Below are 27,111 nucleotides of genomic sequence, written 5' to 3' on the forward strand. Positions count from 1 at the left end.
GGACTAAGAAGAGCATGGCCTAATTTTGTGAGAGTGAAGTAATTTGTTAAAGAGGCAAGTGTGCTGCCTGGATATAAGTGCCCAAGAAAGGTCAGCTGCTTCTGTTGGCTTGGCTGTTTACTAGGCACAGTTCAGATCCCAGAAACTTGCATGAAAGTGTGATTGGAAAACACGGAGCTCAAATGCCTGTGACGCTCTCTGAGATGCCTTGAAACCATAAAAGCAAGAGCCACAGCAGTCCCAGGATGAGGCTTTCCAAAACCAGTGCGGGTTCCCCCTGGTATCCAGTGCCTGACATCTGGCCCACTGCCTGGCTGGGTGGGGAGAGGAGGAGGGGCAGAGAGAGAACTGAGGAAGCCTGAGCTGAGCTATCTGGGTGCTGCAGGAGGTGGGGCCTGGTGAAGTTCAGGAACAAAGTTCGTGGGGCGGGGCTTGTCAGAGTAGGGAGGGGCAGTGCTGAAGGTTTTGCACTGAAAAAGACAGACTGAACTTCACCTGCTCAGACCACAGAGAAGCGAGGAGTCCGACCCACACTGGGGGCGATGGGCTCCCTAGTGGCGGCCATCTGGAGGACACTCAATCCCAGCACTCTCCTGCTTGGTGCCATAGTTTTCCTGGTCCTTGCAAACTTCTTCAAAAGGCAAAGACTCCCAAAGAACTACCCACCAGGGCCCAGGAGTGTGCCTTTCTTTGGGGACTTCGTCCTACTGGATTTTAAGCAGCCTCATCTGTCCCTTCAGAAGGTAGGAGCAGGCTAAGGCGCTGGACCGCGAGTCCTGACTATGACCTGCAGGTGGAGGATCATCCCAGGGACAGAGGAGGAGGATGGGTGGCTCTGCTGCTAATGCCAGTCCTCTGGTGAACCCCACTTTGAGCCTCATTTTTCCTCGACTGGCAGGATTTCACATGCCCTTTCTAGAGGTGAAATATTGCTAAATGTTTACCATTTGTGTGCTAGGCATGTTACATTCTTCAACTCACTTAACAGTATCTTCTTTAATATTATCATAACATCTTATTGTAATATGATGACCTTGTCCTCTTTAATATTGGTATCCTTGAGGGGAACAGCTGTACTTTACCTCTCGGATGTTCCATTTCCCATATGTAAAATAATAATATCACCTAAATCCTCACCACTTTTCAACTGAATTGCTCCCACCACCACGATGACTGAGCACCTCATATTCTGCAATCATGTGTCTGAAAGTACTTATGCAGTATGCTAAAATCTTTCCTCACCTCAGATTTTCTTAGTGGTTCAGGATGTTTCTCCATGACAAGTTCAGTCTCCATCAGAAGCCACTTAGAACCCTTAGGACCTCTTTCCACCTCTTTATAATAATCTCCCTCAGGGAATCCTAACTGGGGTCACTCTGAAATCCCTAAAAATTTCTCCAACATCCAATACTTTCTCAACAATCCTCAACTCGTTCTCTGCCTCTCAGTACAGATTCCTTGCTGAAAGGCAACACTGTGATAGGTGGTTCTGGAAGGTGACATAAAACAGTGAAGGGTCCATAGTAACATGACTCAGAGCAGATGTGCAAAAAGATTAATTCCCCTAGAAATGCCTGGAGCACTTGAAGCATGTGCCTACATACTCAGGTCTGGATGGAGAAGGTTTTATCAGTTTCTGGGAGGAACACCCAATTGGTAACACTAACAGCATTAGTCACAGCATTTTAAAAGTAGGCTCTTAAATCTGTACCCTAGTTTAAGAAATGCATTGTTTAATTTCCAAGAATTGGGAAGTTTTCCAGTTTTCTTTTGGTTAATGAATTCCATTTTGATTCCATTATGGTCAGAGAACATACTTTGTACAATTTCAATTTTAAAAATATGTTAAGGTTGGCTTTAGGGCTCAAGCTACACCCCCATGCATGCTTGGGAAAAAAAAGTATGCTAGTTGTATGTGGATTTTCACTGTGCATTATGCTCAAGCCCCCAATTCTGGCTTTGTTGAAGGGTCATCTGTATTCTGCTGTTGTTGGGCAGAGTATTTAATACATCAATTAGATTTTTATTGCTTGACTGTGTTGTTGAATTCTTCTATACCCTTCCTGACATTTTATCTATTGGTTCTACAAATTACTAGAAGAGTCATGTTGAAATCTCCAACTCTAAGTACAGGTTTATCTATTTCTCTGTTCAATACTGTTATTTTTCCTTTATGCATTTGGCAGCTTGTTTACTTGGTGAATGAAGGTTATAATCGTCATGTTATCTTGGTGAACTGACTCATAAATTATTAGGTAACATCCTTCTTCATCCCTGGTGATTTTTTTTGCCTAGACTTTACTTTATGTGATATAATATAGTCAATGCAGCTCTTTTTTAATTAGTATTTGTATGGTGTATGCTTCTCCATTTCTTCACTTTTATCCTACTACCATCATTACATTTGAAATGAGTTTCTTATAGACAGCATATACGTGGGTCATCTTTTTCTTTTGTCAATCTCTTTTAATTGCTGAATTTAGATAATTTATATTTAATGTAATTATTGATATGTTGAAACATAAGTCTGCCATTTTTCCTATGTTACCAGATTTTTATTCCTGTTTGTTCTTTCCTGTCTTCCTGTGGGTCATTTGAACATTTTTTTTAATTATTGTTTATTTTAGTGTTTTGAGTACATCTCTTTGTATTTTGTTTTCTGTGGTTGCTCTAGAGATTGCAATTTGAGTACTTAGCTTATTGCAGTGTCCTAGTCTCAATATTTTACCACTTGAAGTGGAGTATAGATAACTTATGACAGTTTGGGTCTCCTTAGCCTCCAGGTTTTATAATATAAATGTTTTTAATATTACCCCTATATACATTGAGAACCACATCAGACAATATTATAATTTTGCTTTTAACTGTGCAGCAGTTTTTTTTAATTCAAGAGGAAAAGTATAGTTTATGTTTTACCATTCATTTACCCTTTTCTGTTGCTATTTCTCCATTCTTAGTGTTTCAAGTTTTCTACCATTACTACTCCTTATATCTCAAGAACTTCCTTTAATCATTCTTTTAGAGCTGGTTTCTAAGAAGAAAATAGTTTCTTCCCTTTCATTCATCTAATAATATATTTCACCTTCATTTCTGCAGTGCATTTTCAGTGAATATAGAACTGTAGGTCTACAGTTTCTTTCATTCACACTTTTTACTGTTGTACGACTTATTTCGGGCTTCCATGTTTTCTGACGAGACATCTGCTATCATTTAAATCGTTGTATCCCATGTGCAATGAGTTGTTCTTCTCTGCCTGCTTCTAAGAATTTTTTATTTTAGTGTTCACACATTTGATGATTATATCTCTGGCTCTAAATTCTTTGTGTTTATTGGGTTCACTGAGATTCTTGAATCTCTAGGTTTGTCTATTACCAAATTTGAGAATTTTTCAGCCATTATTTTCTCACATATTTTTCAACTCCATATGGATTTTTCTCTATTTCTGGAACTCTTGGACAGTGATGGAACAAATGTTAGATCTTTTCTTATTCTAACGCAGTTCCCTGGGTCTCAGTTTTCATTTTCATGTTTTCCAAATTTTCTATTGACCTGTCTTCAATTTTACTGAGTCTTCTGTCATTACCCCTTGGCAACTGATTTACTCTACTGAGTACATTTTTGCTTAGATTATTGTATTTTTCACTTCTAAAATTTCTCTTTGGTTCTTATGTGTTTTCATTTTTCTTTGTTAAGAATTCTTAGTTTTAAATTTTTGAAAGTGTTTATATTTGTTTCCCAAAACATTTATAATAGCAGTTTTAAAATCTTTATCCTATAATTCCAACATCTGTATCATCTCAGTATTGGTGTCCACTCATTGAAGTTGAGATTTTCTGTATTCTTGGTAAGGTGAATAATTTTGGATTGTATCCTGGATATTTTGTGTATGATGTTATATGATTCTGATACCATGTAAATCTCTGATTTTGGCAGGTTATCAGTGGATTTAGGGTCAGAATTATCATATTTGTGGATTGTGGTTCAAATGTCAACTTAGGGTCTAAAGCTCCTACAGTGTTATTCTGGTCTTTCACTCCCACCCCACCCCACCTCACCCCCTGGTCCCTCCACATAATGTGTTTCTTATAAGAACCCCCACAGGACTCCATCCTCCATTCTCATCAGTGTGGGCTAGAGAAAACAAGGACAGAGACAATGAGGGTGGCTAGGGTAGCCTCTTCCTTACTGTGGGGGAAATTAAAGTCAGAGATCTACCCTGACCTGCTCCATGGGAAAGGACGCCTCCTTGTTTCTGTACAAGGGTAGAAATCAGGGGTTCACGGGCCTCAGTGAACACCTGAATCCCTGGGTATAACTATGCATGCATACAGGACTCTACTGGAGAGCACATCCACTACATACACTAAATTTTCACAGGATTCTATGACAAAAAGTTCAGGAGCACTGTTATCAAGTTTCATTTCTTATTTCCTTAAGTTTCTTTTTTTCTTTTGCTTTATTGGATAAAAATACTTTCTAACCAGAAAAGCAATAGACACACTTTGAGACAGTTTAAAATACAGTTCAGAGAATGAGAAAGAATCTTCCCCCTCTTGCACCCACAGCCCCAACACACACCCACACACTCACACATACACATACTCACACCAGCTGTCAGTAATACCTCCATAGGACTTTGGTGTGTATCTTTTCATACTCCTGTGTAATAAAAATAAAATGATACCCATTTGTAACATTCTATTTAGGCTCTTATATATCAATAAATTAAAAAGTTAAACTTTTTGATAGAAAAAATGTTTAGAAAACATAAACAAAAATTTTTAAATACAACATAGATATTGGCAGAAAGGTGTTTAACTTTAGTAAAATACATGAAAAACTTTTCTTTTGTCTATTGGAATGATAGGCACATACATGCGCGTGTTTGCACGCACACTGCTCAGTGCTGGTGAGAGGTCAGAGGAGCAGGCCCTCCAGCCTACAGCCGGTGGGATTGAGAATTAGTACACTCTCTTCCTTTTTATTTTGTTTCTTTGTGTCTTTGTCCTGATGGTTATGGGGTTTAAGTATGTAAAGCAAGTACACTCTCACTCAACTCTTTTATCACTAACTTTCCACTTGTAATTGTTGTTTGCTCAAAATATTTATTTTGCTCCACCTAATTCTTTAATTCTACATTTGAAATTTTCATCCTTCATTTGTATTTCCTGTCTTTTACTACTTTTATTTGCCCCTCACATAGCTCCTCTGTTAATGCTTTTCTCTTTATTTTTCTATGTTCTTTTTTGAATGTCAGCCTGTGTTAGCCTTCTCAACATCTTATTTTTAACCACATTCATTCCTTTACTGTTTGTTTTTTAAATGACTTGTTTAATGTTATGTATTTAAAAGTATGGCCAATCTTACAAAGTCTTCTGAGATTCCCTCTAAGCCATACATTTATTTCCATGTACAGCAATTAACACACTGACCAGCACAGTGTATTCAACAGTTGTTGGGTATCACCAGGGCTTCAGGGGGTCCTATGAACTATCCATGTTTACATAGCTCATCATAACATGAGTTTCTCATCCAGTAATCTTGGAGTATTCATGTACATGGACATAGCACTGGTAGAGATGGGACGCTGAAGAAATTCACTTCAGTAAATATTAATGGAGTGCTGAGTCCCTTCCAAGTACATGCTGAGAATCTAGGTTGTCATTTAGCTTAATATGAGATTTTTCAGCTGTTCTAAACCCGTCCTTATTGAGTATTCTAAAGTAGTCAAGAAACCCTGCTTGTAAAGCCTAAGAAGTTTATCCCAGCATTCAACAAGATGTTCCCTGTAGTTTCTTAGCAGCAGACCAGCTTGAGAGGGAATCTTGGCTCTGCCCTTTCTAGCAAGACAGGGCATGCTGTGCTAGAGATGAACACAGACTGATGGAAGACTCTGGCCCAAAGAACAAAGGAAGTATTGAGTTCAGTCTCAATTTTTTAAATTCATTTTTATTGCATTTCCCATTACTATTTATCCCCCTTATGTCCTCTTCTGCCTCCACCCATACCCCTCCTCCCTAATCATCGCACTGTTGTTCCTGTCCAAGTATCCTTTTTCCTTTTTCTTGATTCCTCCACCCCCTCACCACCACCCTCAAAGTGGCCAGCCTGCCTTTTATCTATGAGTCTATCTCTATTTTGCTTGTTAGTTCAGTTTGTTCATTAGATGTCACATATGAGTGAAATCATATGGTACTTGTCTTTCTCTGACTGGCTTATTTCACTTAGTATAATGTTCTCTAGGTCCATCCATCCTGTTGCAAAGGGTAAGATTTCCTTCTTTATATGGCTGAGTAGCATGTCACTTTGTAAATATATTGTGGGAGAAGGGTGGTGGAATATGACTGAATCCATTGTTCTGAATCCACTTGCTCTGATGGGCCTGATGGCATCCAGGGAAATAAGGGGCACATGGGGGGAGCATGAGTGCATGGAAATCATGGAAATGAGGCTGCAGACATCTGGAGGAAATGGAGACCTTCTATTAGATCCATTGACTGCAGCTAGACACACCCAGCAGACCAGAGGCAGCTGAACGCTTTAACAAGAGTCTTCTCTTGAATAGCCAGATCAGGAAAAACTTTGATGGATGACCACTCACTGTCATTTAACGTGTCTTGTACACACCTGCAACTTTGTGCAGATTGGTGACACACCCACACACTCTTCCATTCTCCCCTCTGTCCCTCTCTCACTATCACTTTCACTCTCTTGCTCTCACTAAAGCCAAAGGACCCCACTAAACTCTAAGGTCCTGGGACCACCTCAGATGCACATTCTTTTCCTTGAATCTTACACAATGCCTGCAAAATCCTCCCACCACTCAATAGCTTTCTCACCTTGGCTACATAATTTAGCTATGACTCACTTTCCTTTTCTGAAAGACAAGGGAAATCATTACTACTGTAGGGTATTGTGAGATTTAATCACATAAAACATGAAAGATGCTTAACATGGTACCCAGTGGCTGGGTCCATCTGCGACCAGGAGTGCCTTCCCCCCACACATCCCTGAGCTCTGGTCCTCTCTGTCGCCACAGAGTGCATTCATTCCTCAGAGACTCCAGCGGCTGTGCACCAGGTACCAGGAAACAAAGTGCCTTTCACATGGCTGCTCTCATTCTTCCTCACAGAACCATTTGATGGAGGGACCATATTCTGCCTTTTCTAGCTGGGGATGTGAGGCTCAAAAAAATCAGGCAATTTTCTCAAAAGCCCACAGCCAGTGAACTGTAGAGTTACCATTCACACACAGCTCCAGAGCTAGAGTGCTTTTTCCTCACCACTGGAACCAGCCCTGGAATGCATTTTCTGTCTTCCAGAGCACATGTTGAGAAAGGGGACTTCTCTTTTGTTTAAGCAGATATGATTTAGTAAGAAATCCATGCTTGCTATTCTAGACTTACACTGCACAAACGTCAGCCCTCTTTGGTGAGACACAGGTGCTGGATTCTGTTCACTAGACTCTAAGATGCTTGGGGTTAGCGACCTTGTTTATTTTATTATAGTTATATCTTCATAACTCATTTTCAGGACAGTGGAAGATGCTCACTCAATTCATATAGGTTGACAATATGAAAAAATGATTAATAAGGGATGTACATGTCCTATAGTGAATTAAATCCAAGTGTAGCTGAGAAGAGGAGGAGAATAAAACAGGGAGACACATTCCTGTCAGCTCAAAGAGAGCACACACCCATGCTCTCAATACAAGCCCTCCAGCTACACACTACTTCTTTCTTGGACACACAAAGGTGTGCACATTCACATCTGACTATTTATTTTTCAGTATGTGAAGAAATATGGGAACATTTTCAGCATGGAGATTGGTTTCTGGCATACAATCATTGTAACTGGATTGCCCTTAATCAAAGAGGCTCTTGTCCACCAGGGCCACAAGTTTGTTGACCGCCCCCTATCCCCCATTCGAGAACGGATCTTCAAGAAAAATGGTAAGTTTCTTGACCAATGTCAGATGTGTATGCTTAATAATTCTAAGGTCTGTTAATGGTGCCTCTGAGACTAGACCTCTCCAGCACACCCTAGAGACCACGCCCAGTATAAAACTGCTGCCTTTAGTGGAAGCTTGATGTTCTCATTTCCCTACAAAGGCTCCCTCTCTGAGAATTATGCTGGGTCAGCCTTCAAGCCTTCCAGTCTACATTAGAACAGTATGTCATGAATAGTTCAAATTATCATTAAATGAACTTAAACATTTAAAAATATAAATGAAAACTAAAATTTATTACTCTACCAAAGCATGATTTTTTCAGATGCTTCTCTTTCCTCTTTGAAATATTTTATCTGTTAACTCTACATCCATCTACTCTGTTATCTGCAATGTGAAGCACAGTGCTAAGCACCAGCAATAAAACAATGAATAGCACAGATAAAATCCACATTCTTTTTTTTTAAGATTTTATTTATATATTTTTAGAGAGGGAAGGGAGGGAGAAAGAGAGAGAGAGAGAAACATCAATGTGCAGTTGCTGAGGGTCATGGCCTGCAACCCAGGTATGTACCCTAACTGGGAATCGAACCTGGGACACTTTGGTTCATAGCCTGCGCTCAATCCACTGAGCTACACCAGCCAGGGCTTAAAATCCACATTCTTATGTAAGTCAAGTTCTATTCAGAGAGAAAGACTATTATCTATCTGTAATAATTTAAAGCCTTATTATTGATATGTGAAGAATGCACTTATTAGGGCTATCTAATCTAGTCCTGGGATTCAAGAAAAACTAATGTAAGTGACAATTAATTTAATCAAGTAAAGAGGCAATCAGGCAGAGGGAATAAAATACAAAAAGTTGCTGAGGTGAGAAGCACAGTGAACTTGAGGAAATGAAAATGTGCCAATGTGGCAAGAACAGAGATCAAATGGAATAACTAAATGGAGATAAAGCTGCAGAACTTGGACAGGAATAGTTTATGCAAGTTCTTGATAAGGATGTTGGGTTTTACCCTAAAAACAATGAAGCTCTTAAATTGTTTTCAGTAGAGAAAGGAATCATCAAAAACTGATTTTGTTTGCAATGTAGTGGCTGAAATAAAGGGAGCAAGAGACCATTGCAGCATTTTAGGCTAGAAAAGGTGATAGCTTGGACTAGGAAGGTAGCAAGATAGGACAGTACACTAGGTTAATCTGGGGCAGTGGCAGTGAAGATACATGGATTTAAGATATTCATGATGTAATCCAGTAGAACATGATGACCTAGAAAAAGAGGGAATAGAGGGAGAAGAAAGTGTTTAGATAGACATCCAAACCAGTATATGGATGGAAACAAGGGCGTTTGAAGGAGAAGATAAGTTTGACTTCGGTGGGGAGCTATATGGAGAAAAGCATAAATTCCATCATGGATATGCTGAGTTTGCAATGCCTTTAAAGTTAGTAAAATCAAGCCGACAGCCATACATCTCTGTCTGAAGCTCAGAGATAGAAATAGAAGGTCACTATCAATAGATGCTATTTAAATGTTTAGGTGTGAGATTTTCCAGAAATGGAGTATAGGGGAAAAAGAGATCTTCTCTCAAAGAACTCTGTCATTTCAGAACTGGGTAGAAGATGAACTAGCCAGAGATATGGGAAGTTCTCTGCTTCCAGGGAATTAAAAAAAAATCTTGGAAGTGTAGTGCCCCAAACACCACTGGAAAAGATTGTTTCAAGAAAAAAATTGTCCAATGCTGCTGAAAAACCAAGTAAGATGAGGTTAAAAAGCAACCCTGGATTTGAGAGCAAGGAGGGCCATTTCACTAGGGGGGCTAGAGCCAAAGCGAGACATTAAAAGAAGTTGAAGAGTGCTCTAGAAGTGAAGAAATGAAAGGGGTGTGGCCTTACCCATGGTATACAAGAAGTGATGGTCTGTTGAACACACCAAGATGCTGTCTTTTCCTTTGCCTGCATGGGATATTCACTCCTCTGCTTTCTTCAGTCATTTCTTCATTATTGAAGGTTAAGTGTAGATGGAACCTCTCCTATAAGACCCATTAAAGCCTTGCCTCTTTACAAATATGGATTTTCTTACCTATGGGTGCTTTCTTAGTGTGTAGCATGACATAAATACTTAAATACAACTATGTGACTAGTAATGAAAGTGTGGCCTTTGCAGTCAGGTACATGTGAACTTGAATGCCTGCTCAGCTGCTTACTATACTGTGTGAGTCTTTGCAAACTTTACTTTTTCCCTTGTGCCTCAGTTTTTTTCATCAACAAAATTTGAAAGGGGTTGATAACTGTATTTACCTCCCAGAGTTTCTATGAGTACTGAATTGCATAATGCATAAAAAATACTAACATGATTGTTATTGCCTCCAACCAGTACATGGGAGCAATTATATTCATTGCTCTGGGATGATTGCTCTGAATACTGCCCAACTGCCTAATGACCTTTTCCTTTCTACAGTCTCATAGAAATTCCCCTACCATATGTTGGCTTTCTTTTCATAATGCTGGCTTTCTCTTTTCAGGACTGATCCTGTCCAATGGGCAGATATGGAAGGAGCAAAGAAGGTTCACCCTGACAACACTAAGGGACTTTGGTTTAGGAAAGAAGAGCTTAGAGGAGCGCATACAGGAGGAGGTCCATCACCTGGCCCTGGCAATAGAGGAGGAGAAGGGTGAGTGTCCTCCTCTAGGACATGTGCAGGAGACTGTGGCCCTTTCATTCACTGAACAGATACTTCCTCAGTACTTGCAAGCCTGTCCTGTGCCCAGCACTGTATTGGGCCCTGAGGATATAACCAAACAACTAACCATGGCCCTGCCCTCAGGCCCTGCTCTGGAATTAAGCACAAGAAGAAGGGCATTAAAGACATTATTAATTTTAAACCCCAGTCATCAGTTTGACTTCCTAGGCACTGAGTGAGTACTTCCTGTATGTCTGACCAAGTGTAGGGTGCTGTGGCCAGAGCCTCAGGTCTATTTTTGTCCTTCAGGTATCATATGTGATGTAGACTATTAGAAAACAGAAGCAAACCAGTCTGAAAGATCTACCTTTTCTTCCACCTCCAGGACAGCCTTTTAATCCTCACTTCAAGATCAACAATGCAGTTTCCAATATTATTTGCTCCATCACCTTTGGGGAGCGCTTTGAGTACCAGGATGATCAGTTTCAAGAAATGCTGAAGTTGATAGATGAGGTCGTACACCTAGAGACGTCAGTGTGGGCCCACGTAAGGGTTTCTTTTTTCATTTCTTGGATAAAGATACTGGAGCTGATGTTGGGCATGGTTTTTTTTTAAGCTACAATATAACCCTTTAAAACTGAGTTCAACACAATCTTACTTGAAATCAACCTGTGACTAGCATTTTAGATAACATAGGTAAATGTTATATAAATGCTGTATGCAAAGACATTTTTAAAATTTATGTGAAGCAGTGAACTTCATATGCCATACACCTGTGCATTTATGTTGTTTTATTTAAAAAGGCCAAGAGTGCCATTGCCTTTCAGTCCCCCATCCATGTCCCTCCCTAACCCAGCCACCTCAGACCTCCTGTCTCAGAACTTTTCTTCTGTGCTTGGCTTCCCCTGGGTACTCTGTTTTGAGATTCATCTGTATTAGTTGCTGTTTTTAAAAATTCTGCATAATATTCCATTTTATGGGTATGCCACTGTTTACTACTCTCTTCTTTATTGAGAGACACTTGGGTTATTTCCAGGTTTTAAATGTTAGAAGTAAAGCTGCCATGAACAATCTAGCACAATTTTTTCATGTCAATACATCCATTCATTTCTCTTCTTCCATTTACAAAACTCATCATAAAAGATGCCAGGTTTCCAATGCTACTTCCCCATTTTCATGCACATCAGCAGGGTATCATTCATCAATTTCCTAATTGCATAGGGTAAAGGCACTTGGGGTTCAAACCTTGCCCCTACCTTGGTGGGCCCTGCACGCCATTTTTGTCCTGGGGTTTTCTGAGTCTGTCAAAAACTCTGTGAAGCTTCTTGGTGTCTCAGCCACTGTTCTAGGTTTAGAAGGCATGTCTAGGTAAAAATCAACCCCAAGTCTTGAGGTAGCCTCTCTGGTATCTAGAAACAGGTTTATTTTTATTTATTCCTAATAAGCATCTTTGCTTGGAGGTCTATGGATCCATCACACCAGAGTGGATAAAGATGTTAGTGTGAATCCTGGCACATACAAAGGCCACAGTGAATGTGAGCTGTTATTTTTATTATTACTGTCGATGTTATTTTTAAATTCCTTGTCCTCACTTCCAGACATGGTAGTCCCCAATTCAGTGGTTCCATTCCATTTTGCTCTTCCTATTAAGACAGAACCCAGGAAGTCATGAGAGTTCAGCATAGGTACCCAGCTGACTTTCTCTAGGAAAATGAAATTTCTAAAGAGATAAGAAGGGACAACAAAGTAGGGTTAATAACCATTTCTTAGAATCCCAAAATAGACCAGGCTCTTTAGTGGACAACTGCACATACTTTATCTTAGTTAATTTCCACAGCAATCTTTTTAAAGATGAAATGAAGCACCATGGTGTATGCAGACAGACATGAGAATGTGTGAGCAAATCCACATAGTGGTGCACTGGCTCTGGGATAGGTGCTTAAAGGGCCTCAGGTCATTTGGCCACCAGCATAGCCCTCGGGCCCCATCAGCAACTAGTTGAACTAAGGAGCACAAACTTACATCCTCCTCCTCATTATTATTATTACCAAAGTATTATAGGTAGAAAGCATCAGAGCTATTCGCCAAGCTTATGTCATGTTGTAAGTCTGGGTAATTTTTTCATTTTTTTTATGCTATCTGTTTCCTACCAGATATTATTAGAGAAAATATATTCAAAATCAACTTTATTTCATTAAAAATGAAATACTCACATGAAGATTACCTTAGAGGGGGGAAACAAATACATATATATGTTTAACAAATATTTATACACACACATATATACATGTATACATATACATATATATGTACATATATGTATTTTGTGATATATGTACACATATCACAAAAGAGTGTTAAATGCCATGAAGAAAAATAAGACAGGATAAGGGAATGGAAAGAGGGTGACAGGGGTGCTGCTACTTATTGGATCATTAGGGGAGGCTGCTCCAAATAAATGACATTTGGGCAGCAATTTAATGAAGTGAAGAGGCTAGAGTTCCAGAGATTTCAGAGGAAGAGCCTTCCAGCTGGAGGGAATAGCAAATGCAAAGGCCTACACAGAAAGATCCTTGATGTTCTTACAGAGACCAATGGGGCAGACTGGAGAAGGTAAAGTGGCTGTAAGTGACAGGTGTGTGCAGGCACCTGCTCATGTAGAGCTTCAATGCCTAGAGAACAATGTAGCAGTTTACCTGCGCATCTTGGGGAGTCATTGAAGAACTGATAAACAAGTGAAATGATCCTATTTAACCAACGATTTTCAACATTGCTCATTTCATGGCACATGTAAACTAATTACTAAAATTCTGCAGTACACCAAATATACATATTTTTTGCCAATCTGACAAAAATTGGTATAATTTTGATTCATTCACACTGGACAGCTATTATGTTGGTTGTTGTCATTTTTTTTGTTAAATTTTACAATCTAAAGAAAAAGAGTTATGTGCCTCTGACTAAATAATCAGATATTGCATGTTTTAAAAATTCTTGCAGCAGACCAGTTGAAAATCACTGGATTAAACTGTTAAATAATCACTCTGCAGTTCTGTGGAAAATAGACTGGGAACAAGGTTAAGAATGGAATCAGAAAAACTATCAGAGGCTATTACAGCATCCAGACAAGAGACGGCAGATTGTTGGAAGAGACAGAGCAATTGGGGTGGTGAGAAATGCTCTGAAACAATATATTTTGAATGGAGCTCTGAAATGCTTTGCTGGAGGGGTAAGAGGAGGGATGAGAGAGAAAAGAACAGTCTCAGTCCAAGTGTAGGCAAACAAGAGCTAGAAAAAGAACATTTCTGCTGTCTTAAAAACTAGGAGACTAGAACCATGATGTCTCCATCATTGTTCTGTTTTTCTCAATTAGCTCTATAATACCTTTCCATGGATAATGTGCTTCATTCCTGGACCCCACCAAGCACTCTTCAGCAAATGGGAGAAACTGAAATTGTTTGTTTCTCATGTGATTGAAAAGCACAAGAGAGATTGGAATCCTGAGGAATCAAGAGATTTTATTGATGCATACCTCAAGGAAATGGAAAAGGTGAGAAAACCACAGTTGTTTCCTGGGCTTTGTTTTTGAAGAACAAATAGAGATGTACTGGTTTCCTATGGATGCTGTCACAAATTAACTTAGTGGCTCACAACAGCACAAGCACAAATTTATTTTCTTCCAGCTCTGGAGGTCATAAGTCTGAAAGCAGTTGGAATGGGCTCCAGTCAAGGTGTTGGCAAGGCTGGCTCCTTTGAAGACTCTAGGGGAGAAGCCATTTCCTTGATGCTTCCAGTTTCTAGAGGTTGCCTGTGTTGCTTGGCTCATGGCCCTCTCCTTTATCTTGAAAGCCATCAGTGTAGCATCTTCTCTGCTACCATCCTTACACCTTCTCCTTACAACACTCTTGCCTCCTGTGATTGTATTGGGCCCACTGGGATTCTCCACATTATCTTCCCATATCAAGACCCTTAACTTAATCATGACTATGAAATCCCTTTTTTCCACATAACATCTACTGGTTCCAGAGATTAGGCATGGACATAATTGTGAGTCATGATTGAACTACAACAGGGGAGTGAAAATACAGGCAGAATTTCATAGAGTATAAGAGCATCATTAACTTGCTCTGGCTGGTGTAGCTGAGTGGATTGAGTGCAGGCTTCAAACCAAAGAGTCACTGGTTGGTTCAGTTCTCAGTCAGGGCACATGCTTGGGTTGTGGGCCAGGTCCTCAGTAGTGGGTGTGTGAGAGGCAACCACATACTGATGTTTCTCTCCCTGTCTTTTTCCCTCCCATCCCCTCTCTCTAAAAATAAATAAATAAAATCTGAAAAAAAAAAGAGCAACATTAACTTAGGATGGATGAGGCAATTAGAAGTTAAGATATGGGTTTGGTAATGTTTGACTTGAGACCTTGGGAATGCCCAAATACTGCCTTTTCATCTTCTAGTCTCTACCCTCTACCCATATCTGAAGGTGCTATATAAAAAGGAAAAAATAAGACTTGAGCCTCAAAGCTTTGTTTTATTCTTGCTTGGATCTGTGCCCAATTATCTACCCCCTCCCTCCTTCCCCAGGACAGAATGCAAGGGAAACTGAGTCAGTTGCCAGAGTTTATCCTCAAGGCTTGAATGGGACCTGATATTGCCCACTTTCAAACACTATAGGAAAGAAAAAAGGGGGGGGAAAGCCAAACTAGATGTGTAGCATTTAAATCAGTACTCCTTCTCATGAATATACTTCATTGCATTAGTTTCATAATTTTTGACTATCACATAATTTGTTCCTCTTGTGAAAGTTGGCAGAATCATGGATTTCTTCCCCATCCCCCCCTTCTTATTTCACCTTATTGGCATGATATTAATAGAAACATTGATTTCTGCTCAGAGGAGGAGACTTCACTTGCTCTATGGTGTGCAGGCATGGGACTCACAGTAAGAGGAATGTGGACCAATTGCGGCTTTCAGAGGAAGGTGGTAATGACTATGGGCTGTCCTAAGGAATAATTGGTAGATTCAGAGACTTTTCACTTACAAGAAAAAAGATCCACTGAGAGATACAAAACTTGTACATAGAAGAATTAAATTATCCTTTCTAGTATCAGTATAAATATTTGTTGAGTTTTTGCTGTGCATCCATTACCTCTCATATGATTCATAATGTTCTCTTCAGAGGTGTGTTTTGCTATTTCTATTTTATAAAACAGGAAAGTGAGGCCCAGGCAGGTGAAGTGACTTGCCTTGTGTCACAGAAATAGTGAGCAATGTGGTTAATGTTGGAACCAAAGTCCATCTCCCCACTGGACTAATAGCTTCTCTTTCTACTGTACTAATTGCTTCTCCCAAACTATAGCCATTAAAAACTAGCTTTGATTTTCATTCACTCAAAGTAACAAAAGCTTCCAGCACTTGGGGAGGACTGTGCTAACAATATTGCTGAAATGAGACTCTGCCTCCTGAGGAGACCAAAGGGGAAAGCCCTTCCTCTTAGGGCCCCCTCCTCCCACATGCTCTCCCTAGCATGAAGCCCCTCTATATTATGGTAGCTGAGAACCCTCTAAATCCACTAATAAGCATGGTGCTTTCTAGCATATGGGCAATGCTACTTCCAGTTTCCATGAGGAAAACCTCATCTTCACCACCCTGGATCTCTTCTTGGCTGGCACCGAGACAACTTCAACAACGCTGCGCTGGGCTCTGCTTTACATGGCTGTCTACCCAGAAATCCAAGGTGAGCATGTCAGTGGGTGCCCAAAGCCAGCACACAGTGGTGTCTCCTGAAGTGGTCACCCCAAAGGTGGGAGCAGAAGATAGCATGATAGACTGGAAAGGAAGATAGCATGCTCACGAGGCCATGTGGATTTCAGAATGGGGACATCCAGCAATTTTTATGTCATGATTGTGATGGGTCCCCCTAACACAAATATAACACAGAGTCCCTGCCCTCAGGAAACACAAAGTCTAGCAGGGTAAACAATGAAGTTAATTGACATTGTGGTGAATTCCAGGAGAGAGTTACATTCTCATGTGAAATTTTGCTCTAGGGGAGGTTAGATGTCAGACAATACAAAAGAAAAAAAAAGGAAGGAAGGAAGGAAAGAAGGAAAGAAGGGAGGGAGGGAGGGAAAGAAGAAAAGAAACCTGGTCTTAGCCTTCCCTCCTTTGAAGTTCTGCCTTCCATTGCCCTGGAGATGATGTTCAAACTTTTAATTTTGAGATAATATGCCCTGTGATGTGCCTCTTACTTCCTGTCCAAACTCACCTCCACCCACACTGCATGTAACCTTATTAAATCACATGTCATTTTCTTTGCATTGTCATTGTTTATGCCTCTGTGTCATTGCACCAGCTCTTCCCTCTACAAGAATGTGTTTCCTTGATTTTCTGCCTGGTAAACCACTAGCTCTGCTTGAAGAATCTGCTAAACACTACCTCTCATTCCATGTTTTTCCAGTCCCATAGAGAATGCCTAGCACTCTCTCTCTAGAGATGACCTAACACACCTCCATTACCGTGTTTATTGCACGTCATTTATACCTCTTCCTCACAGACTGCAGTTCATTCAAGGACAGTGACTATTAGAAACACTTTTCTTTCCCAGGTCTCAGAAGAAAGAGCGGATTTGTTATTATACAGTTTTTTAAACTGTAGGTAACAGTTTATTAAAGAGATATAGCATGAATTTAGTGGATCAAAACCAATTATTTTTCCTAAAATAAAAGTAGAATAGAAAAGATCAGAGAGCTTCCCATGTGCTAAGGATAAGTTTGTTTATGCAAATATATATATCTTCTGAGTCACGTTGCAAAATGCCTTTCCAACTGTGAAACACATTATTTTTTTAAAGTTTAAAAGCTGCTTAGTTAGGATACAGACTTGATTTCTGTAATAGAGGCTCCAAAGTAATAATGGCTGAAGATGACAGTAGGTCACACCCATGATCATAGCAGCATCAGTCACAGTCTCCAGGAGGTGGCAACTGTGTCCAGAGATGCATGACAAGATAAACAAAATGTAGGATATAATGGAATATCACTCAGCCTTAAACAGGAAGGGAAATTGACTCATGCTAAAAGGTGGATAACCCTTGAGAACATCGTGCTAACTTACATAATCCAGTTACACAAAGACAAATACTGTGTGATTCCACTGTGTGAGGCATCAAGAGTAGTCACATTCAGAGAAACAGAAAGTAGAATGGTACATGCTGGAGCCTGGGGAATTGGGGAGAAGAGGGAGTTGTTTCATGGACATAGTTTCAGTTCTGCATTTAAAAACGTTCTGAAGATTGTTGCATAACAATGTGACTATATTTAACACTATTGGACTGTACACTTAAGAAAGTTAAAGTGATAAATTTTATGTGATGTGTATTTTACCATAAAATGTTGTTCAATGAACAGTAAATGTGTTATAAAATAGTAGTTTATTGCTCTCAGGTATGAAATTTGAACCACACTCTGCAGAGCCCACTGGGCTCCACCTCTCCAGTGTGTGGTTGTTGTGTTGTATCTAAGATGACGCCCTCACTGCAGTGGCAGATATTGCTCCCCACAAAGACTGCTTTTCCACCATGGAGACGGGATGAAGTGGAGGGGCACCTGCTAAGTATTAAACATTCCCCCTACACACAGTCCATTAGTCAGAACTTAGTCACATGATCACTCTTAGTGAAAGAAGAATCTGGGAGATGGAGTCTTTGGCCTGATAACCAGGTATCCAGCTGAATCCTCTATTGTAGGAAAAGGAAAAAAAACATATTGGGGGACAATTAGTAGTTTTTATTATTATCTGGGTGCTCACCTCAATCAGGTAACATAAATCTCAAAATATCCCTAAGATGGAGGTAGATTTAGTCTCACTTAATACAAAAAGGAAACTGAGACTCAAAGAGTTTAAGTAAGTTGGAGCAGTAATTTGGTAGAATAAAAATGTTCACCCAAAATTGTTCCATCCCACAGTCTGCTTTCCACTCTCCATCTACCACCTTGAGAAACAAGAGTCAGTAGAGCCCACTGTAGTGGTCAGCACTTTGATCCAAGTTACTCCATTCCTGAGCTTAACCAGGCTCAAGGAAAGTTATAGAATAATAGAACTTTCTCTTCTCTTCAAGAAAAAGCACAAGCTGAGATCGACAGAGTGCTTGGCCAGTCACAGCAGCCCAGCATGGTATCTCGGGAGTTCCTGCCCTACACCAATGCCGTCGTCCATGAGGTGCAGAGAATGGGAAATATCCTCCCCTTGAATGCGCCCAGGCAAGTGACAGCTGATACCACCCTGGCTGGATACTACATACCTAAGGTAATTAAGGACTCCAGCCTGAGTTCTTCAAGCTCATCTTTTTAAATGACAGGAATCTGAAATAGAAAAGTGACATGGACTCTTGTCCTAGAGAATCACTTAAATGGGGAGTGACATATATTATTGCTGATTCAATACTAATTTTTGTCTTTATGTGTGGTCTTTGGAACATTAGTTCAACTAGATATTAACAGTTATTATGGCGGGGGAGGGAGATTCCTAGGTCAAATATGTGTCAGCAAAGATGGGGTTTTCTTTGCTGTGGGATTTCTGTATTCTTACTGTAAAATGTGTATTGTTAATCTGTGGAGATAGAGCAGGTAACCATTTTTAGTCAGATGTGGCCATGGAATTTTCTTCTTTGCCTTCATAGAGCATCATTCAGGACTAGGGACCTGCCATAATTACTGTGAAAAATTCTGCTCATGATCCTGGGGCTATAGAATAGTGAAATATTAAGGGTCTAATGAAACCATCTGGCCAACATCTAACAAAATATTACCACAGGTGTTGTTTCTACTTTTACTTGCTGCCACTTGGGGTGGGGGTGAAGGATCTGTCCCATAAGAAAAACCAATCCAAGTGTGTGCAATATTCAGTGTCAGAAAATGAGAGAGAGGAACTACACTTATTAAGCAGTAATTATGTCCCGTGGAATACAGAGACTCTTTCAGAATGCTTCATCAGTTCTCAGTTTAAGTCTGTTATTTCTATTATATAAATTGGGAATCAGGGCTCATAGTGATTCAGCCTGTGTAAGGTCTCTCAGCTACAACGTGATAAGAGTTGGGTTCAGGAACTAGATCTCTTCTGATACCCTGGCTCACCTCTTTAATACTACATCCTGTTGTCTACACAGGAGTTGTATTACTTTGACCTTAAATGAGTCCCTTTGAGATTGCTCTCAGTTCCTTCCTGTTCAATTCCTTGTCCTCAGGAAGGAAATTCTGATCTCTGCCCTCCAGGTTTTTGATAACAGCAGACAGCTCTCTTGTGCCCCCTGGTGCCCTTTCTGCACACTGCACATTTACAGGTCCCTTGCTTTCGCACCTGGTCAGATTCTGTAGGTCCATTCTGGTTGTCTCTGTCCCACTGCATGTGTCCTACCTGGACACAAGCTTAATAAGCAGAACCAGGAGGGCTTACCCATTTTACACATTTTGGTCACTGTCCCTGCAGACCCAGGGAAAGCAGCTACACCTGTACTTATTGCATTCACTGAATCCTGCTGATTCCATTTTGTAGGTGAAGGCTGAGGTCTAAATTAATTCACAAGTGTTGCTTGCTTTGTCATAGTAATTAATTTAAGCTCCAGGAAACCATCCCAGCCCTACCCCTGATTTTTAATGCCAACATTAATAACCATCCTGCGAACTGAGAGACCTAAGTTACTACAAAGTGGAGGCTAGGAGCCATGGCTTTCACGTCAGACAGGCCTAGTTCAAATCACGGCTCTACCTCCTTTTGTTACATGACTCCGGGCATGTTATTTAACATCTCATATCTTGTTTTTCATTATTTGTAAAATGAATGTAAACCTACCTCACAGGTGGAAGGAAAATGAGTCCATGCATGTAAAACATTAAATCTAGACTGAGTATGGAGAGTACTTTAAATAGCAGTTATTCTTGATTAAATCAAAAAATGTTCATTAAGCACCACAATGCTCAGATCTGGGAAAATGGCCCTGAGGACAATAACCACACCAGTACATACTTAGCAACTATGACAACTGCCCCCTGAAAACACTCACAGGTTTCTGTAAACATGAAGGCTGGCTGGAATGGGGAGTGGAAGCAGGAGTGGTCCAAGGAGGCTTTCAAAGGAAGTGATGTTTGAGCTGAGGACAGCAGAATGCTTAAGGGTTAGTTCACTGACAAAGTAAGGAGGACACACATTCAGATATTGTAAACAACATTTCAAAAGGTACGGAGGTGTGTGGGAGTGGAGCTGTTTGAGAAGCTGAAAGAGGCTAATGTAATGGGAGTGCAGGCACAGAGAGAGTGGCCCAGACAGGGGCCAGACAATGGGTCTGTCACCTCAGAATGATGGGAAGCTAATGAAGGGTTCTCTCAAGTTCAAGGTATAGGTGGGTGGGTAGATGGGTATGACATGAATTAATCCTATATTCAAAGTTCACTCTGGTTTCAGAGTGTAGAGCAGATTGAAAGGGGAGAGGACAGGGCACAGTTAGCGAGCTATTACAGGAGTAGAGACAGCAAGGTGGTAGCCTGGACTATGACAGTGGACACAGAATGGAGGGGACAGAATCAAGAGAAATCTACAGTAAAATCAACCAGCCTCACTGAAGACACAATGAGGAAAAGGAAGGCTTTAAGGACTTTTGGGGTCTTTGCCACATACTTGCGTGGATAGTGGTCCCTTTTACTGGGTGACCTGATGCTACTAACAAACCTCCTGTGCAGTGCAGTAGACATTGGAGGGAAGAGAATGGGGGACACAGGGATGAATGAGACACCTTTTACCTTGCTAGCACTGCCATGGTTACCACTTTAGTGAGCAGCTGGGTTAGTTTTGGTACAGTCCTGACTGGCAAAGCTCTTACACTTCATGTCCTCTCTCAAATCCTACACTGCCTTGTCCCTTTCGAGCAGATCCATACTCAGGCAAGAGGAGCCACACCTCCCTCATAAATTCCCAGAAGGCATTTGCCATCCATCATTGCAAGCTGTACCATGACAAAGACTAGGGCCCTGGGTAGGTTGGAGGGGGATGGCTGGACTCAGAAGATGGTGGGATTGGAAAAGTGAGGATATGATCAGGTTCCAACCTGGGAGCAGGGGAGTTCCCCCGCACTCATAGGTATGTTGTATAGATGAAGCCTGTCTTGAGTCTTTGCTGCCTTCTCCAGGGCACCATGCTTATGACCAACCTGACTGCACTGCACAGGGACCCTGCAGAGTGGACCACCCCTGACACATTCAATCCTGAGCATTTTCTGGAGAATGGACAGTTTAAGAAAAGGGAAGCCTTTCTGCCCTTCTCATTAGGTGAGTTTGAAAACAATGAGAGTGCATGAATCCAGAGTTCCTCTGCCAGCCCTTTTCTGCTTTTCTCCCCATCATCCTTTGCTCTAGTTGAAATGTCTCTGCTCCACATAGCCCTGCCCAGTGTGACTTCCTGTTACTCTTGTTAAACCTCAGGATACCCAGGGCTGGCATTGCTTCAGCCTGCCCTCACTTCCTGAGCCCTTGCTTGCCTCTGATGGAGACTTCAGCTTCAGTTTTTCTGTCCCCCATAATACAGGGTACAGAGACTCAGGCCTCGCCTCTTGCTCACGAAAACAGATGAACACTTGCTGTCTTTATAGAGTTTTTAAATTTTTCAAGTTCTTTTAAAAGCCTACCCACTGACATGGAATTAGAGCCAATTTTTAATATAATAAGGGAATGGGGAGAGTAAGAAAACAAAGGAGCTACATGCTTTTATCATTGATGGGCATCAGGAGACTCTGGATGCCATGGCTGGATTGGATAGGACTCCACTCTATATGTGTGTACCTTTTGCCTCTTTAAACTTTAATTAGTCTGTATAAACCCAAGTAATACATTTACATGGTAAACTACTCGAATGGTGCAAAGAGGGTGCTGTGTCAACTGTCTTGTTTCCAAGCCAGCCAGTTCCAAAAAGGGTGTTATAACATTGTAAAATAAGTAACAAAAATTCTTAGTATGTTTCTTACTGTTGAATTAAGTATTTTTCATGGATCATTTCAAGTAATTTCCCAGTTCCTTAGTTCTAAAAACATATTATGTGCCAACGAGTCAGCCCTGAAGATTTCACAATGAATGAAGTGGAAAAAAACAACTGTTCTTGTTCTAGTGCAACTTAAAAGGTTTGTGTTACTGTTACCACTGCAGAGATAATGAAACTGAGGCTGAGGGGGGTTAACTATGGCAGCTTTTTATACATTTCTATTTCACACTGTTTTCCCTTTTTTTCATTGACTATGTATTACTTAGGGAGAAAATAAATTATTACACACACAAGAGAGATAATTGTAGTGACCACTGTGGGTGTTGGAGCCCAAGTGGGGTGAGAAGGGCATTTGCAAAAGGGAGGGATCAGCAGAATCCTAGACTGGGCATCAGAGCACAAGCAAGATGAGGGGGGTCTGCACAGCATGGCTATGGCAGTGATATAAGAGAAGCTGTATACACAGGATACTGCTCCAATAAGTAAACATATGAGGATAATGGGAAGAAGTTACAAATAGGGGAAAGGAGATAATAGAATGAACTCTGTGATGTTGAATTGAAACCAGATGTTATCGATATGAACTCATATTTTCGATAAATAGGTAGGTAGGTAGGTAGATATAAAAGTAAATGACATAAACAGGGATGTATATATTTAAATATATACTCACACTATATACATACACAGGTTTCCCAGCTCTACCCATGAGATGCCCTGGGAGCAACACCACCTTTATACCAATGAGCTCCTCTAATGCCCAGATTTTGGTTTCTGCATAATGTTATCCACTGAAAGGAACCAGGATTTCTGGTGAAAATGGCTGATTCCAGCCTGGGGGAGGGAAAGCATAAGTGAACCAGGAAAATATTTTTGTGCCCCAAATTAAGAAAATACCATCTTAAATATTCATTTACTAGACAAATCCCAAGTATCTTGAGAACAAAACACTAATAACAAATTTTACCTCTTTGAATGAAAATAAGAATTTGTGAATTCATAAAACACAAATAAATGAGTGAATAAATAAAATAGGGAGGAAAGGAAGCATTTCCTTTAGTAGAATGCTAACTAATAATACACAAGGAATGAGGGAATTTTAAAATTCCTCATCAGGCAACCATTAGAGTAATAAGTAATTTGACCAAGAAAGAGCAAGGAAAACTAGTTCATTGAGGATTGGTTTATTTACATACTCTCAAAGAAGTATTTATTACTTGCAAAGAGAAAAATAATTTTACAGGGGAGAATTGGAATACACCACCTTAATGGTCACCAGTAATGGGACAGATCACAATCATGTCCCACTTGACTGAGTGAAGAGGACACAGCCTCACTGGGGTGATCTGGCCTCCAGAAATGCATGACCTCACAACCTGAACCTAATCATGAGGCAACATGAGGGACATTTACAAATAATGCATCTGTCATTTTCAAAAGTGCCAAAGTCATGGAAGTTGAAAATTCCCTTCCTGATGCTAAACTGGATCCTTTACTAAATGAAGGACACTAGTGGGAGGATGGCAAAACCTGATGAGGACCTCAGGGGAAGATAGATGATGGTGACTTCCTGATTTGGTGGTTATGTCAGATAATGTCCTTGTTTGAGGGAATTCATACTGAAGAGTTCATGGGTAATGTAGGCAATTTACACTTCAAGTAACTGAGAAAAAAATAAGTATATTGTATTATTCTTGCAAGGTTTCTATACATTTCAAATTACTTCAGAATAAAGGGTACAATGTGGAAAGTATCACAGGAAAGAAGGATAATACACAGAAAGCTATTTTAGTAATGCTACCACTCAAATGATTTACCTGCAGTAGTCTTTTTAAATTGTATTCTTCTGGGTACTTTTTTTTAATAACTAATGAGACAAAGTTACAAATAAGCTATTTTACAGCTAGAATGTTTAATATTGTCCAGCAAATGTATTAAGATATTTTGGTTTGCTCTCTGTATTATTATTTGGATTTAATGTATAGCTCAGGCAATATATAAAACACAAATCCCACATTAAACACACATTTCCACCAATACCCAGAGAATTTAATTAGCCTCAAAGCACATGTCTAAAAAGTGGGAGGAATTGAATCTGATCTCTGTCCTCTGCCACCAGTTCTAGACTCACATACCCAGGCCTCAGATATGGCCCACACAAGGCCGAGTGTGAGCATAGAGTAAAGGATCCAGAGTAGGGCCCACGTTAGAAGCAAAGGCACTTTGGGGGAAGGACAGTCAAGCATCAGGACTGTTCAGGGAGAGGTGCTGAAGCCGTTCCAATGTAGAGGGCCATCCATGTCAGCAAGGTCCCTGACCATTAAGGAGGAAAACATGATCTAGGGGACAAATGCCTGATACTTTAGAAACCCTGCTGACATTACTGGCTTATACTTTCAGATAGTACTCTTCTAAGGACTAAAAGAAATTAATTTTTTTCTGCTTTTGTCATTGTTGTTTGTTCACTGAGTTTTTACAGTCTGCAGGCGAGACCTGCACTTTCTAGGTCAACCCAGGCCTCCCACTTCTATCATCACCTACACCCTGCACCTTCACCTGCCTGACCCTGAAGGCACTGCACTGAGTCCACATACATGTTTCCCATGTTTTGCTTCAGCCCAGTGGTGGTCAGATTACATAAGCCTCTGTACAGAAAGCCCCAGGGCCTAGCAGGCCCTTCTTCTGTTGAAGTTTTGCAAGACGTAGTAGATTTCGATCCCTGCTGGGCACTGACATCAACTGGAAACATAACTCATCTTGTGTTCTTGTCTTTCAGGAAAGCGGGCGTGCCTTGGAGAACAGCTGGCCAAGGCTGAGCTCTTTATTTTCTTCACCACCCTTTTGCAAAAATTTACCTTTAAGCCTCCAGACAATGTGAAGCTGAGCCAGGAATTCAGAATAGGCATGACTGTCTCCCCAGTTGACTACCGCATCAGTGCTGTTCTTCGGGCATGAAGGTGGTAGGGAAGGAGAGGAGAAAGGAAAGCAGGAAGAACGGGCATGTCCTCTGAAGGCTGGGCACCTGCTCTGAACTGAGGCAGCAGAGTGGAAGTGGCTCTGAGCAAAGAGCACAGGCATTGGAATCACAGGGAACTGGATTCAAATCCAGTTTTATCTCCTCCAGTGTAGCCTTGAGCAAATCATGTATCTCTAGAAAACACCCCCCAATGATATTCCTAAAATAAAACCAATCACATCAGGCCTTGAACTTGCTAAATATCTTGGATCTTGTCTTACATTTTTTTCCTCAATCTGATCACCTGAGTGGGAGACTGAGAAATTGGCCAAAATACTTCATGTAATATGATCAGTGTCCTCATCTGTAAAGTGAAGGACTTTGTTCAAACAATCTCTGAGTTCTGTCCCTGCCACACTGTACATTTGTGTTGATTGTAGATGGGCAGGCATTCACACACTCCACGTGGAATAAATGTGAAGCCACCAGGCCTCACCCCAGCCTAACAGATGGATTAGGACCCACAGCCAAGAGAATAAGACCATAATTAATGTGAAACCTTGGGGAATAGATGACTGGGAGTAACTGAAGTTTCTGGCAAGTTAAAATGACTCCTATTTTAACTTAAAACTCATTAGAGAGATTCTAATATGAAATTTCATACTACCCAAGTACTACATAAAGATTTTATATGACCTCTATAACTCTTATTTCTCACATACTCTGAAACCTCCAGGGCCACTTTCCCTCTTCCTTTGCATCGGTATATGAAAAATAATGTGCAAGCATATGACATTGTCTGTGGGGTCCTGGATAAGACAAATTTTACCCCAAAGCAATCCAGGCTGTGCATCTTTTCTCTCCCACTATCCCACAGAGACACAGACACACACAGCACTGTAAATATAAAACTTGTTCTGGAGTTGGAGGATTTGCAAGCAGAAGGACCAGGACACACAGGATAATCTATGTTCATATGGAAATGTGCTCAGGTCAAGTACAGCTGACCTGCATGCAATAGGGAGAGGTTCTAGTAAAGGGACTCTCAGGATGCCCTACATATTATGCTACAATTGCCCTATAAGTGTGCTCTCCCAGACAGAGTGGGGATGGCTTATATAGAAGTTCCCAAATGAGGACTCCAAAGCTTGCACTTTGATTGGTCTAAAAAGCATGGCCTTATTAGTCAAAAGGGAGATGTTCTGATGGTTAGTGAAGATGTTGATGGGAATAAAGCTGCAATGACTTAATTGGACAGGGAAGCCTCAGGCCTATTGGTTGACATAAGATTCTAGGAAATCCTCCAGGATGAGCTCAAATAGTAGAAACAATATAGAAAGGAAGTTTAGTCTAGGAGGCAGAAAGCTTAGTGCAGGCTTCTCCCTGAAGTGTGGTTTGCATGAGAGGCCCCTGTATAAAAGTGCCTGCTAGGCCCTGTTTTGGTTTGTTGTTGTTGTTGTTGTGTTGTTGCTGCTGCTGTTGTTGTTTTTAATTTACGCCCATTTAAGACACA

General features: G+C 40.6%; 1 protein-coding gene across 1 annotated transcript; it reads left to right on the forward strand.

Annotated features, from left to right (window-relative positions):
- Positions 1-453: 453 nt before the first annotated feature.
- On the forward strand, positions 454-25,859 carry LOC123816495 (cytochrome P450 2J2-like). Its single transcript, XM_045835492.1, has 9 exons — positions 454-743; positions 7,789-7,951; positions 10,467-10,616; positions 11,011-11,171; positions 13,999-14,175; positions 16,214-16,355; positions 18,738-18,925; positions 21,798-21,936; positions 25,419-25,859. The coding sequence occupies exons 1-9, from the start codon at positions 543-545 to the stop codon at positions 25,595-25,597; spliced, it is 1,500 nt and encodes a 499-aa protein (XP_045691448.1). The 5' UTR covers positions 454-542; the 3' UTR covers positions 25,598-25,859.
- Positions 25,860-27,111: the final 1,252 nt, after the last annotated feature.

The sequence above is a fragment of the Phyllostomus hastatus genome, unplaced genomic scaffold (genome assembly GCF_019186645.2).
Source record: "Phyllostomus hastatus isolate PE091 unplaced genomic scaffold, TTU_PhHast_1.1 phas_contig_209, whole genome shotgun sequence".
NCBI classification, from domain to species: Eukaryota; Metazoa; Chordata; class Mammalia; order Chiroptera; family Phyllostomidae; genus Phyllostomus; species Phyllostomus hastatus.